The 13,415-nt window shown below is 37.6% G+C and overlaps 1 protein-coding gene across 14 annotated transcripts in view; it reads right to left on the reverse strand.

Annotated features, from left to right (window-relative positions):
- rbm25b (RNA binding motif protein 25b) overlaps positions 1-13,415 on the reverse strand; it is a 100,691-nt gene that overhangs the window by 16,468 nt on the left and 70,808 nt on the right. For 12 of the 14 annotated variants that reach the window (XM_069917273.1, XM_069917280.1, XM_069917271.1 and 9 more), the window contains 4 exons: positions 8,396-8,479; positions 5,557-5,897; positions 4,932-5,073; positions 3,383-3,472 (listed from right to left, as the gene is read on the reverse strand). In XM_069917273.1, the coding sequence (XP_069773374.1) occupies positions 3,383-3,472; positions 4,932-5,073; positions 5,557-5,897; positions 8,396-8,479 (657 nt within the window). The remainder of the gene's footprint in view (positions 1-3,382; positions 3,473-4,931; positions 5,074-5,556; positions 5,898-8,395; positions 8,480-13,415) is intronic. The other 2 variants (XM_069917270.1, XM_069917272.1) reach the window with 1 other exon arrangement.

Below are 13,415 nucleotides of genomic sequence, written 5' to 3' on the forward strand. Positions count from 1 at the left end.
GACGTTTGACAATAAATTCTGATTCTGATACAGTAAAATCCCTGGTTTCTGGAATTCAAGCAACTGGCTTGGCCTTCAGTATGGGGGTGGAAATCTATAGTCCATGGTGAAGATTAGGCAGTCGAGTTCAGGGAACCGAAGTGATGGAGGACATGTGAAGCATCGCAGATGTAGGTGGGGAGGAACTGGACCAGGGAGGACAAAACAGAGTTGAGGTAAGAGGATTCCATTTCGGACAGGGCAGGAGCACACCGGAATACAGATAGCAATTCCTTACTCTGCTACTTCAAACTCCTCTGCTTGTTAACTTTACGTTTAATGAATAGCACCCAAATCCCTGTGACTACTGATACAGTAAAACAACTGGAATCCATCACCTATGAGGATTGGTAGATGCTGGATGAGTGTTTTAGAGTTGCTTGAGACTTCCTCTTACAATGTCTTACTAATACACCTGCATTAAGAATATAAAGTTTAAAGGACAAAAATACTGTACTGTGGCAGACCTTTCAGTGGGGGAGCAATTTGGTGAGAATGACCACAACTCCATAAGGTTTAGCAGAGCAATTGTCAAGGATAAAAGCAGACAAAATGGAAAAGTGTTTAATTGGAGAAGGGATAATTATAATGGGATAAGGCAGAAATAGGCAAGAGTAAATTGGAAACAGATGTTCAAGGGTGAAAGGACAGAACTAATGTGGAGGAAGTTTAGGGACCACTTGTGTTGGTTCAGGATAGATTTGTCCCACTGAAATAGGGAAAAGATGGTAGGGAAAGGGAACTGTGGTTGAAAAAGTAGGTGAGGCAGCTAGTCAAGAGGAAGGAAACATATATTAGATATAGGAAGCAGGAAACAGGAAGGGTTCATGAGAAGTATACGGTAGACAGGAAAGAGTTTAAGAAAGGACTTAGGAGAGCTCAAAGGGGGCACAAGAAGGCTTTGGGAACCCCAAGGCATTCTATATGCTTGTGAAGAACAGAAGGATGACAAGAATGAAGGTGGGGCTACTGAAACGATAAAGAAGGCAACAGTGTCTGAAGGCGGAGGAAGTTGGGGAGGTCCTAAATGAATACTTCGCTTCAGATTCACAAGGAGAAAAAAGACTTTGGTCAGGGTGAGGTCAGAATAGAACAGGCCTGTGTGCTGGACAATGTGGAGATTAAGGAAGTGTTGGATCTTCTTAAAAACATCAAGTACCCAGGACTGTATGTGATATACCCAAGATTGCCATTGGAAGTGAGAGAAGAGATAGCTGGAGCATTTGAGTCCTCTTTGGCCACAGTGGAGATGCCGCAGGATTGGAGAATGGCAAATGTAGTTCACTTGTTTAAAAAAGGTAACAGGGAGAATCCTGAGAATTATAGACCGTGAGTCTTAGTCAGTGGTATCCAAACTATCGGAGAGAATTCTTAAGGATAATATCTATGAGGATTTGGAGAAGTACTTGAGGATAGTCAACATGACTTTGTGAAGGGAAGGTCATGTCTCACAAGCCTAATTACATTTTTTGAGGAGGTAACAAAAGAAATTGATAAGAAATTTATCTGGTCTATATGGATTTTAGCAAGGCATTTGACAAGGTCCCCCATGAGAGATTTGTTCAGAAAGTCATAAGGCATGGAATCCATGAAACTTTGGCTGTGTGGATTAAAATATTGGCTTGCGGAGAGTAGTGGTAGAAGGAAAGTATTCTGCCTTGAGGTCAGTGATTAGTGGAATACTGCAAGGATCTGTTCTGGGACCCTTGCTCTTTGTGATTTATATAAATGACCTGGATGAAGAGGCAGAAGGATGGGTCAGTAAGTTTGCAGATTATACAAAGGTTGGAGGAGTTTTGGATATAGTTAAAGGTTGTCAAAGGTTACAAGAGGATATGGACAGGTTGCAGAGTTGGGAAGAGAAGTGGCTGATGGAGTTCAATCTGGATAAGTGTGAAGTGATGCATTTTGGAAGGACAACCCAGAAGGCAGAGTACAGGGTTAATGGTCAGTTACTTAGTTACAATTTTTTTATTTAACACTTCACTGTGAACCACAATATTCAGTATTAATATGTACAGTGACTTACAACTTTTTCCTCCCCAACCCCCATAACTTAAAGCAAGAGAAAAAATAGTCAGAACATAAGAAAAGAAAGAAAAACAAAGATAATGTCATCCGATATACAGGTACACGGTCCTTTATCTGGACATCTAAAATCTGGAAAGATCCAAAATCCGCCAAGTGGGGACTGGTGGCTGGGGGGAGGTGGCCAAGGGACTGGCGGCGGGGGAGGCGGGCAGGGGACCGGCGGTTGGGGAAGGCGGCCGGGTGACTAAAAGGGAGTGGGGTTTGATACGGCAGCTCATTTCAGATGGGCTTTCCGAAATCTGGTAAAATCCAAAATTCGGAACACAGTATCCCCCATGGATTCCGGATAAAGGATTGTGTACCTGTATTATACTTGACTATTTTCTTAATTCTAACTTGTCATGTCAAGAGATGGAGGTCTGAAATTGGTGGTTTCTAATAAATTTTATGGTTCCCAAATTTGTTCAAATAAAGTGTATTGTTTCTACTGGGGAAATATCATCTCTATATACCATTGTATTTTTAAGGGTATTTACATTTTCCAAGTTATCATTATGCATTTTTTTTTGCTGCTGCTAATGCGATCATAATAAATTATTTTTGACCTCTAATTTTAGATTTAACTCTATCTTTTATGTTGTTTAACAGGAAGATTTTGGGGTCTTTTGGTATCTTTTTTTTTGTAATTCTATTTAATATCAAGTTTAAATCCTCCCAAAAGGTTGTCACTTTTTTACATGTCCAGATTGCGTGTATCATTGTACCAACAGAACCTTTTGTCTGATAATGTTGAATTCCATTTTTTTAACTTTTGAGGTGTAGTATATAATCTATGGAGCCAACTGTATCATATGATACCATGTGTTTATTGTATTAGTCATGGTACCTGCACATAGTTCCATCCATGTTTCATTCTTTATCCATATATTTAAGTCTTTTTCTTAACATTGTGTTTATATATTAGTTCATCATTTTCCTTGTTTTGCAATTTACTATATGTTTGCAATAAAATTTTTTAACTATCATATTGTATGTGATTAAATATTCAAAGCAACTACTCTCAGGTAACCTTAGACTAGCTCTCAGTTTGTCTTTTAAATGTTTTCAATTGATAATATGAAAATATTGTACCATATTTATCTTTCAACTGTTTGAATAATTATTCCATTGTTATCTGTGATCAAACTGCTGTAGCCAGCTATGTCCATTTTGTTTACATGCAAGACCCCAGTTTAACTCAAATATAATGTAAAATTCCATTTTCTATATTTAAAATTGTTATTCAAACATTAATTCAAGATATTATATTTACCATTTCTCTTCTTCTTTCTTCCTCCCTTTCAGTTTCCTTTTCATAGTCCCTGGCCTTCTTCCGTTCCCTTATTTCCCAATTTTTAAGACGCTAAATAAAAAAAGACAAAAATTAAACAATTCTATTTTTCCTATTAAACAGCAGCTTTAAATCCAATAGCAATAATGAAGACACAAATCAGTAGTATCTGGTGTGATTCAAACTGTATTCAAATGGCATTTAATATCTTGAAATTAACTTCAATTGCAAAAATTACATTGAAATCCAGATAACTTTTAGAATCAAGATTCATAGAGTGATATAGCACAGAAAAGGCTCTTCAGCGCAAAATGTCCAGGCTGACCAAATTGACATTCTGAGCTCGTTATATTTGCTCGGTATCCTTCTCAGCTTCTCCTATCCAATACAACTATCCAAATGCCTTTTGAATGTCAGAATCGTGCCTGCTTCTACTGTTGCCTCTGAGAGCTCGGACCACCCTCAGTGACAAAGTTGCCCCTCAGGGCACTCTTAAATCTCTACCTCAAAGTAAATCTATGCCCTCTAGAAACATCTACCCAGGGGAAAGGACTTTGAGCATTCACTTTATCCATGCCCTTCATCATTTTATAAACTTTTATAAGATCACCCCCTCAACTTCTTATGCTCCAGCGAATAAAAATCCAACCCATTCAACATCTTACCAATTCAACCCCATCCTAGTCCCAGCAATGTCTTGGTAAACTTCTGTATCCCTTCTTATTTTTTTTTAATCCTTATAGCTGGATGACTAGAACTGCACATGTGATCTGAATCATTAAGTCCTAACTTTTGAATTCAATCCAATCAGTAAAATATCCCTCCATCACTACAAGAGGGATGAAACACTAAATTCTGCAGACGCTGTGATTGTAGCAAAAACACAAAAATGCTGGAGGAGCTCGGCCGGTCACACAGCATCTATACGAGGCAAGATATATAACCAACATTTAAGACCTGACCCTTCTTCAAGGTCTGAATCAAAAGGCTGGGAAAGAAGGGAGGAAAGGGCAGGGGAAGAGCACAAACCAATAGGCAAAATGCCAAACCCTGTGATTCCTTCCACCAAACCAATTTTGAATCCCCAGTGACCTAACCTTCCAGACTACCTGTCATGCAGAACCCAAGGCTTTGCTAAAGTTCATATCTACATAATCTGTCCTGTCCTCATCAATTTTCTTTGTTGTCACTTCAAAACAAAAATCTATCAAGTTCGTGAGACATGATCTGACATGCACAAAGCAATCCTGACCACCTTGAATCAGTCCCCGACTGCCCAAATGCCAGTAGATGATGTCCTTCAGAATTCTCTCCAGAGATTTTCTGACCAATGATGCCAAGCTCACTGGCCTGTAGTTCCTCAGCCAGTGGCTAGTTCCGAGAGCAAAGCATGTTTCCAACTTGGGGCATTAGTTGCATCATCAATGCTCAGATCAAAAGCAGCTGGACAGATGAAATCTGTCTCTGTTCATTTAGCTCATTTCCAACCATAAAAAAAATTTACACCATTTTGTGTTGATTTCAATCCCACCTCTTGATAGGCATTTTCTTTTTCACGGAGTTTTCTTTCAAGTTTCCGACGTTCATACATTTCTTCCTCATCCTCTTCCCGATCTCTTTTTTTCTCCTTTTCGCGGCTTTTCTCTCTGCAAATTTCCATTAAATTTAAGTATCTGATCCATACACAGAAATAATGTTAAAGTACACCTGTCCATTGAAAACAGGATCCATTACATAATCAGCTTAGTATAAATAACCAAATCTTAAATACCATGGGCAACAAAGAAGAATCCGCTACAAACGCCACTTAAACTTGAGAATTGATCTCTATATTCTTATTACCTAGAGGGGAAAGTGAGAGGAGGCACAATGTCATGTGTGAGCACAGCAAGGACAAAATTAAGAAGTGGCACTTTAGGGAAGAGCCAGTTATGAAATGTTTTCTTTCCTCTCATTTCCCCTCAGGTGAAGCTGTTTCTTTCACAATGACACTTTAGATCAAACACAATATATTTGCTTTGGCAGAGGTCTATTTTCCACAATCTTATTTCAAGTTAATGCAATTAGCAGGGCCCATGGAAACAAATCCAAGGAGATAATATGCCAGGCAAGAGAAACACTAAGTCATAATTTACTAAAGTAGTGGACTTCTTCACCTGGATCTACTTCGATCCTTGCTTCTCTCCCGGTCCCGGCTTCTTTCTCTCTCTTTATCCCGCTCTCGTTCCCTGTCCCGGTCCCGCTCCCTTTCCTTGTCCTTTGTTCTCTCACGATCACGGTCACGGTCGCGATCCCGGTCACGGTCACGATCTCTCTCCCTCTCTCGTTCGCGTTCTCGCTCACGCTCTCGCTCTCGTTCCCTCTCCTTTTCTTTCTCGCGTTCCTTTTCTCTTTCACGCCTTTCTCTTTCTCGTTCACGTTCTTTCTCTCTATCTCTTCTTTCTTTTTCAACTTCTTGTCTTTCTTTTTCTCTTCTTCCTTTTTCTTCTTCTAGTTTCTAAAAATTAAAATCCTTACTCATTAGAGACAATCTTTAAAATCATTAACAATGCTCTGAAAAATGTATTAATCACTAAATCATAAAAAAAGGTTGTTGACAAAATTTGTCAACTCTTTCATTTTAAGACATTTAGGTAATCATTTAGTACAAATAAAACATTCAAATTTTAATTTAAAAAAATTACAGTCCAGAATTCCTACTAGAAAATGAACAGACTACAATCCATCCTTTGAAGTGATTTGACTTACAGTGGTCTGCTAGGACTTGGATCGTCATGACTGGATTAACATTGCCTATAAGCTAAGTGTCTGGGAAGAGCAAGTAAATTGTTCACAAGAAATATAATAACCATATTATTAGCACCAGCAGGTGCCAACACATTAGAAAAAACAACTTTTATAACATACAAGATTTTACATACAATACATCCCTAATTTACAATTAAACACAGTAAATAAAAAAACAATTATTTAACGATTCAAAAGTATTAAACAACTGTAAACACAGGTTCTTACCTCAAAACCTTTGTCGTCGATTGGCAATCAATGACTTTCAAATCAACAAATAATAGTGAAAAGGAAGCTTTTACAACACATCAATTTATCCAATCAGCATGAGGCAATAAGAAAATAAATAACATCACCACCACCTACTGCTGGATATACTGATGTAACTGCCATTAATGATGGTAAAAAGAGATGCAAAATATATCCAAAAACTGTCAAATGAATTAAGTGCAGGAGTGACTTGAGAAATAACACTTTTTTTGAGAAATGAAAGATGTAATAAAACAGGGCACATATGCACACCATTAAATTTCTATTCCATTTATTCTTTATTATAGATGGTGATACATTAAGACGGTCCCACCTATATGCAAGGCACAAAAATGCTTTAGCATTACAGAATGGGTAATTTCTTCAATGGACAGGAATTTAGTTAAGGTGCAACAAAATTAGGACCTGCATAAACTTACCTCTTCTAAAAGCTAATAACTTGGCAAAAACAGAAGTAAACACACTCTTCCACATACTTACAAAACTCTGAAATCCCTTATAGCTGAAATGATTTTATTACATCAGACTTGACATAACTAGGGAGAAATATTAAAAGGGTTTAAGTGTTATGTCACCATACCTTTAACATTTTAATTCCTTGTGCTTTCAATGCATCTAGCACTCCAATCTTGGTTTTAAATATTAATAAAATACCATTAACTTAAATATAAATGCTAATGGAGGTTTTTGAAAGCAAGTTACTTTGGCTTGAAAGGGAAGGAGATTGAATGAAAGTAATAATTAAAAGTTGTATATAAACAGCAAATGCAAATTAAAGGAAAGAGGAGAGGGAAAAGACAAGCTTATTGGGTCTTACCTCACATTCTTCAGACTCATCAGTGCTCTAAATGGACACCCCCTGTTAAACTGAACTTTTGACAGCAACAGTCTGAAAGACTGTAGCAAATACACTACAATATAAAAAGTCAAAACATGCAAAGGTTGACTGTGCAAGTATTAAAAGATCCCAATATTAGGAATGATTGCATTAAACCACAAGTCAGGAAATAAACATATTATTCTTAGATTGCAAAAGTAAACTAGACTTTAAAGCATGACCAGCTGCACCTTTGCATATTTCTCGAAGGGGGCATCCATGAATTTTATAAAAAAGAAACTGAAGCTCATACTTACATCCTATCCATGCATTTTCACAAGTTCTGAGTTCATCTTGCTTTAGTCACCATATGATCTCTATCATAATGGTGGGGGTCAATGAATAGATTAGCTTTAAGGGCATGTACATTATTCCATGCATGTCATATGGTATGTTTTGGATTTCCCTGCCCCAGCTGCTTCTTCTACACTCAACTATATAGGCCTATGATTCAATCGTACCCTTTATTCTCCTCTAGTCAACAGCTCACGAACAGGGTTCTAAACTTTGTTATTCTTTCTCAAGTTTGCATTCTTAAAATTTCTAAATTTAATTCCTGGACTACTGTATTAAGTTTGGTTATTAAATGCACAAGCAATAATAACCTGACAATGCATTAAAAGTTAACATCACCTATTCAACTGATACTCAAAATGGTTTTAGTACACTGAATTCCAATGACTAAATAAAAGACATGAAAAATGTATCCCCTTACAATTCATATCTAAGCACACCTAAGAAAAATTAGACTATATGTGCAAATATACAGTATGGATGAATTTATTTTGTCCTCCTTTGCATTCTAACTTAAAATGGGCCCAAAGTAATATTCATCCATTTATTAATTGTGGAAAGGGTACATCACTGACTATCTCAATTTTACAAAGAAAATTAAAAACAGCGAAGTTTTTAATGGTCTATCAGCTTTCTAAAAGAAATTGTGTGTGTGTGTGTGTGTGTGTGTGTGTGTGTGTGTGTGTGTGTGTGTGTGGTGTATGGTGTGTGTGTGTGCGCAGTTCTTGTGCTCTTATTTGTGGAAATATAATAAATTTTGGCACTACCTTGTGAGTATCTCTGAATTTGCTAATTTCTCGAGAAATTAAGTCTCGTTTATCCTCTTCCATTTCCATTGCATTTATGTCGTCCTGGAGAGGAAAAAAATTCTGCCTTTTAAAACATTTTGTTCAATAATAATGTAAATAGATTACATAACAACTAAAAAACAAAGCCTGCCAAATATAGTAATGTGCACGAGGTAAAAAAAAATCAGCATGTTTCACAATGAACAAACAACAAGGTCACATAATATGACAATCCACCTTTCTCTAATTGTTAAGGGATAAACTTGGATACAACCCCCAACTTCATCTTCAATGTGCCATGGGGTCTCCAAGGGGTTTAATGATTCACCCGGAGACCTTGCAGTGCACTCTTACGTGCCACGTTATATGCTAAAATTAACTGCTGGATTTCAATGGTTTCTTCCCAAAGCATTTCCAGACTCCATTCCACTCGTATCAATAATGTGCATTCATTTTATCAAATTGAATGCTGTATTAGTTGTTCCTACAACAAGATTTCATCACAACACTTAATGAAGCCTCCTTCATGCCTTTTCTCGGAGCAGCACCTTTCATAGCTTCGAAATGTGACACACCACTCAGATTAAGGTTAACTTCTAACATTTTTAACAACCTGGCCAAAAGATTTTAGCTATCACACCATTAACTGCTTCCAACTTGCAAAAATAAAAATGACTAATTTTCGATCCTATCCTACCACTTAGATACTCATCCCCTTAGCATTTGTTCATTTGAGCTGAATTACACTCCCAAAATAGCAGAAATAATAAATGTAAACATAACTGCCAGAGTTAACCACTGTTCTCACATTAACTCAAGAAGCTTGTCTATTTTCAGTTCCTTAAATGTTAACACTACATTTCAGTTCAGAATGTACTGATGAACCTACTTGCACAATTGTATCTCAAGAACTTGCAGCTTACTTCTCAAATGCACACTGCTGTCACAAGATAAATATATTTTTGATTTCCTTTTACTGCCTTATCTTCCTCAAAGACCAGATTATTATCATTCATACTCAAATTTTACCAAGTTTATCATCATGTGCGGAAAGATGGTGAAAATTTTGGTTTTGCATATGATCCAGGCACTGCTAAAAATGATCTTAAGTTTAACTGGATTAAAGTTCATATTCTTTTCATAAGGTAGAATATTGGGATGCAATTTCAGGGTTCACCTCAACTACCATAAACTCTTAGGTTAACAATTAGAGCACAAGAAAGAGGAGCAGGAGTAGGCCATCCGGTAGGTTCATCACCACCTATCTGCCTTTTCCCCAAATCCCTTACAATGTAAAAATCTATCCAACCTCATCCTAAATATGTTTACTAAGTTTGCCTCCACTGCTTCAATGGGCAGAGAATTCCAGATTCACCACCCTCGGGAAAAGCAGTTCCCCCTCATCTCCATCCAAAATCTATTTTCCTAGATCTTGATGCTGTTCCCTAGTTGTTTACTTTATCAATTTAAACAATTTACCTACCTCCATCTTATCTAAGCCTTTCATAATTTTATACGTTTCTACAAGACCCCCTCTCATTCATATAAATTCCAGAAAGTAGTGCCTGTGCCAGATGATGTTATATTTTATATCGTATATAGATAGGTTTTAAAGGAGATAAATTGTGGGAGGCTTTTGAGTTTAGGTCACACACAGATACAAACACTTCAAAACAGATCTCATTTAAAATGATGGAGCTCTGCTCAAGTCAGATAGTCCAGGCTCTGAATTGTTTGCAAAAACTTTGAAGAATGCCTATAAGGACTTTACAAATAGGTGTCAATTGGACATTGGGAGTAATGGATTATTGTTTTGGAAAGCCACAGATGAAGTAACTTGGAAGATTAGGTGTGAAGCCATAGTCTGAGTAAAGTCCGCTGTTACAAATTGTGTGTGTGTGAGAAAGAGAGAGAGCACGGGGGGGGGGGGGGGGGGAGCGGAAGGGGAGAGAGAGAGGAGAGAAAGAGCGGAGAGAGAGTATTGCAGCAGCTGGGCCTGCAACATGATAAGCTGGCACGCTTGTGGAAAAATCCCATTTTGAAGACGGGTTGTGAGTTCTTAGTTCAGCTTGGTCAAACCCCTTGTGGTCCATATAAGAGGAGATGGCTTACTGTATAATGGTTCACTTGAAATTAAGAAAACAAAAAAGGAACTCTGGGGTGACCTGAAAGAAAGAGGTTATCATCTGGAAAACCCTGATGGGGCAAGTTTCTTTGGCAAGATACTCAAGTGGTTGATTGGAAGGGATCAGATGTGGGTGTCCAACAACCAACAATTCTCTCCCTAAAAACTGACAAGAACCTTCCTGAGCGGGAACCATTTTCCTTTCAAGCATCAAAGCCTGGTGAAAATTCATAAATGTTAAATTCTGTGCACAGTATAAGAATTGCCTGATACCAGTGAACTTGGAGTGAGGTGAGATTGGACTGTGAATCAAAGAACTTTTCTGAACTTACACATACATTACATAAACGTGAGCTTCGAATTAAAAGGGGGTTAAGTTAATAGTAATGTTAGAGTTTGATCCTGTTTTCTTGTTTAAAGATAATTTAAAGCAACTCTTGTTTAAGTAACCATTTGTCTTGGTGAATTTGTATTGCTGCTAGGCTTTGGGATCTTCTGGGTTCATAACATTTTGGGGATCATCCGGGATCAGAAATGACATACAAATCCAGAAATTCTGTCCTTTCCCACCTTACCTTCATCTTTTCTCTTAACATTCTCCCCAGACTTAATTTCAGACTTACTAGTCTGCTCCACATTAACTTTCTGAACAGGTTTACTCGTCTGCTCCACAATAACCTTCTGAACAGGTTTACTCGTCTGCTCCACATTAACCTTCTGAACAGGTTTACTCGTCTGCTCCACATTAACCTTCTGAACAGGTTTACTCGTCTGCTCCACATTAACCTTCTGAACAGGTTTACTCGTCTGCTCCACATTAACCTTCTGAACAGGTTTACTCGTCTGCTCCACATTAACCTTCTGAACAGGTTTACTCGTCTGCTCCACTTTAACCTTCTGAACAGGTTTACTCGTCTGCTCCACATTAACCTTCTGAACAGGTTTACTCGTCTGCTCCACATTAACCTTCTGAACAGGTTTACTAGTCTGCTCCACATTAACCCTCTGAAAAGGCTTACTAGTCTGAAATTTATTTTTGTGAATCAAGGCATATTCATCTGTTAACCTTGGCATTTGCTGCCACATCCCCCTCATACAGGTATAATTTAATCTCATTTGGAACACACCTTTTAATTTCCTCAATTAATATCAATTCTCTCAATCTGTCAAAATCATTATTTATTTCTTCAATGGTCAAAATCCATACAAGATTGGTTCCATGTTTTTAACCAAACTCCTAAATTTTTGTTAATATACTTCTGAAACCAACTCCTAAGCTTTCAACACTGCTATTTAACAGTATCAGAATTTGCCACTTGCTCTGTAGTCAGAGTATGCAATTTGTGCTTTTCCCTTTAATACACTTTGGAGCATAAGAGGCCATTTTTCTTTTGACCATCTTGAGCTCAGAGCAACCTTTTCAAAAAGCTGATAATATGTATCTATATCTCCCTCATCAAAAGGGGGAACTAGATTTACCTCTCTTCTAGCCAAAAACTTCTCCCCAGGAGTTATAGTCTCAATTCTCTTAGCTCCCTCCATCTCAATTTTTAAACTTCTCTAATTGAAACTGTTCCTTTCAATTTCCTCCCTCCGTTTTTCAACTCATATCCTGTGTCATCTTCCTCTTTGTTTTTCAGCTTCTCTATTTTTCAGCTTCATCTGCCTCATATTGTCTCCATTTTTCCTCTGCCTCATTTTGTGTTTCTGCAACTCAAAGTTCTGTTTCACTCTTTCTTCCAACACCCTCCATTTCTCTTTTTCTTCTTTCACCCTCAATTTCTCCAATTCCAATTCCAGATCTATCCTCTGGAAAATTTTCTAAGTATTAACAAATTTCCCTCACCTATATGATATTTCACTATAATCCTCTGTATTTGTATTTTCCTCATCCAATGCTCGACTTCAGTCAGCTTTAATGCCTTAGAAATAACCATCAGTTCCTCTTTTCTCTTGCTCTGCAGTTACACAGGTGATGGTTGTGACAAAAATGTACTAAAATCCATTGCTGATGTTTTCCCCACACAAAGAAGCTTTAAATTAGCTTGGAAAAAACAATTAACTAATAAATAAATATTTATTTAAGATCCCAAAACTCCAATTTTCAATCCGAAAAGACGAGACCACAAATGTTATGAGCCCAGAGGACCCCAAAACCCAACAGCGATACAAATTCACCAAGACAAATAGTTACTTAAACAAAAGTTGCTTTAAATTATCTTTAAACAAGAAAACAGGATCAAACTCTAACATCACTATTAACTTAACCCCCTTTTGATTCGAAGCTCACGTTTATGTAATGTGTGTGTAAGTTCAGAAAGTTCTTTGATTCACAGTCCAACCTCACCTCACTCCAAGTTCACTGGTATCAGGCAATTCTTATACTGTGCACAGAATTTAACATTTATGAATTTTCACCAGGCTTTGGTGCTTGAAAGGTAAATGGTTACCACTCAGGAAGGTTCTTGGCAGTTTTCAAGGAGAGAATTGTTGGTTGTTGGACACCCACAACCAATCCCTTCCAATCAGCCACTTGAGTATCTTGCCAAAGAAACTTGCCCCATCAGGGTTTTCCAGATGATAACCTCTTTCTTTCAGGTCACCCCAGAGTTCCTTTTCTGTTTTCTTAATTTCAAGTGAACCATTATACAGCCAGCCATCTCCTCTTCTATGAACCACAAGAGGTTTGACCAAGCTGAACTAAGAGCTCACAACCCATCTGTTGAACTGTCGAAATTAATTCTTTCTCTCTCTCTCGCTCTCTCTCTCTGAGAAAACCACATGACCCTCTTAGAACAGCGAACTGCACTCAGACAGACTGTGGATCTGGACCTAATCTTATGAGTTAGTTCATCTGTTGCTTTCCAAAACAAT

This window comes from Narcine bancroftii, chromosome 2 (assembly GCF_036971445.1).
Source record: "Narcine bancroftii isolate sNarBan1 chromosome 2, sNarBan1.hap1, whole genome shotgun sequence".
NCBI lineage: Eukaryota > Metazoa > Chordata > Chondrichthyes > Torpediniformes > Narcinidae > Narcine > Narcine bancroftii.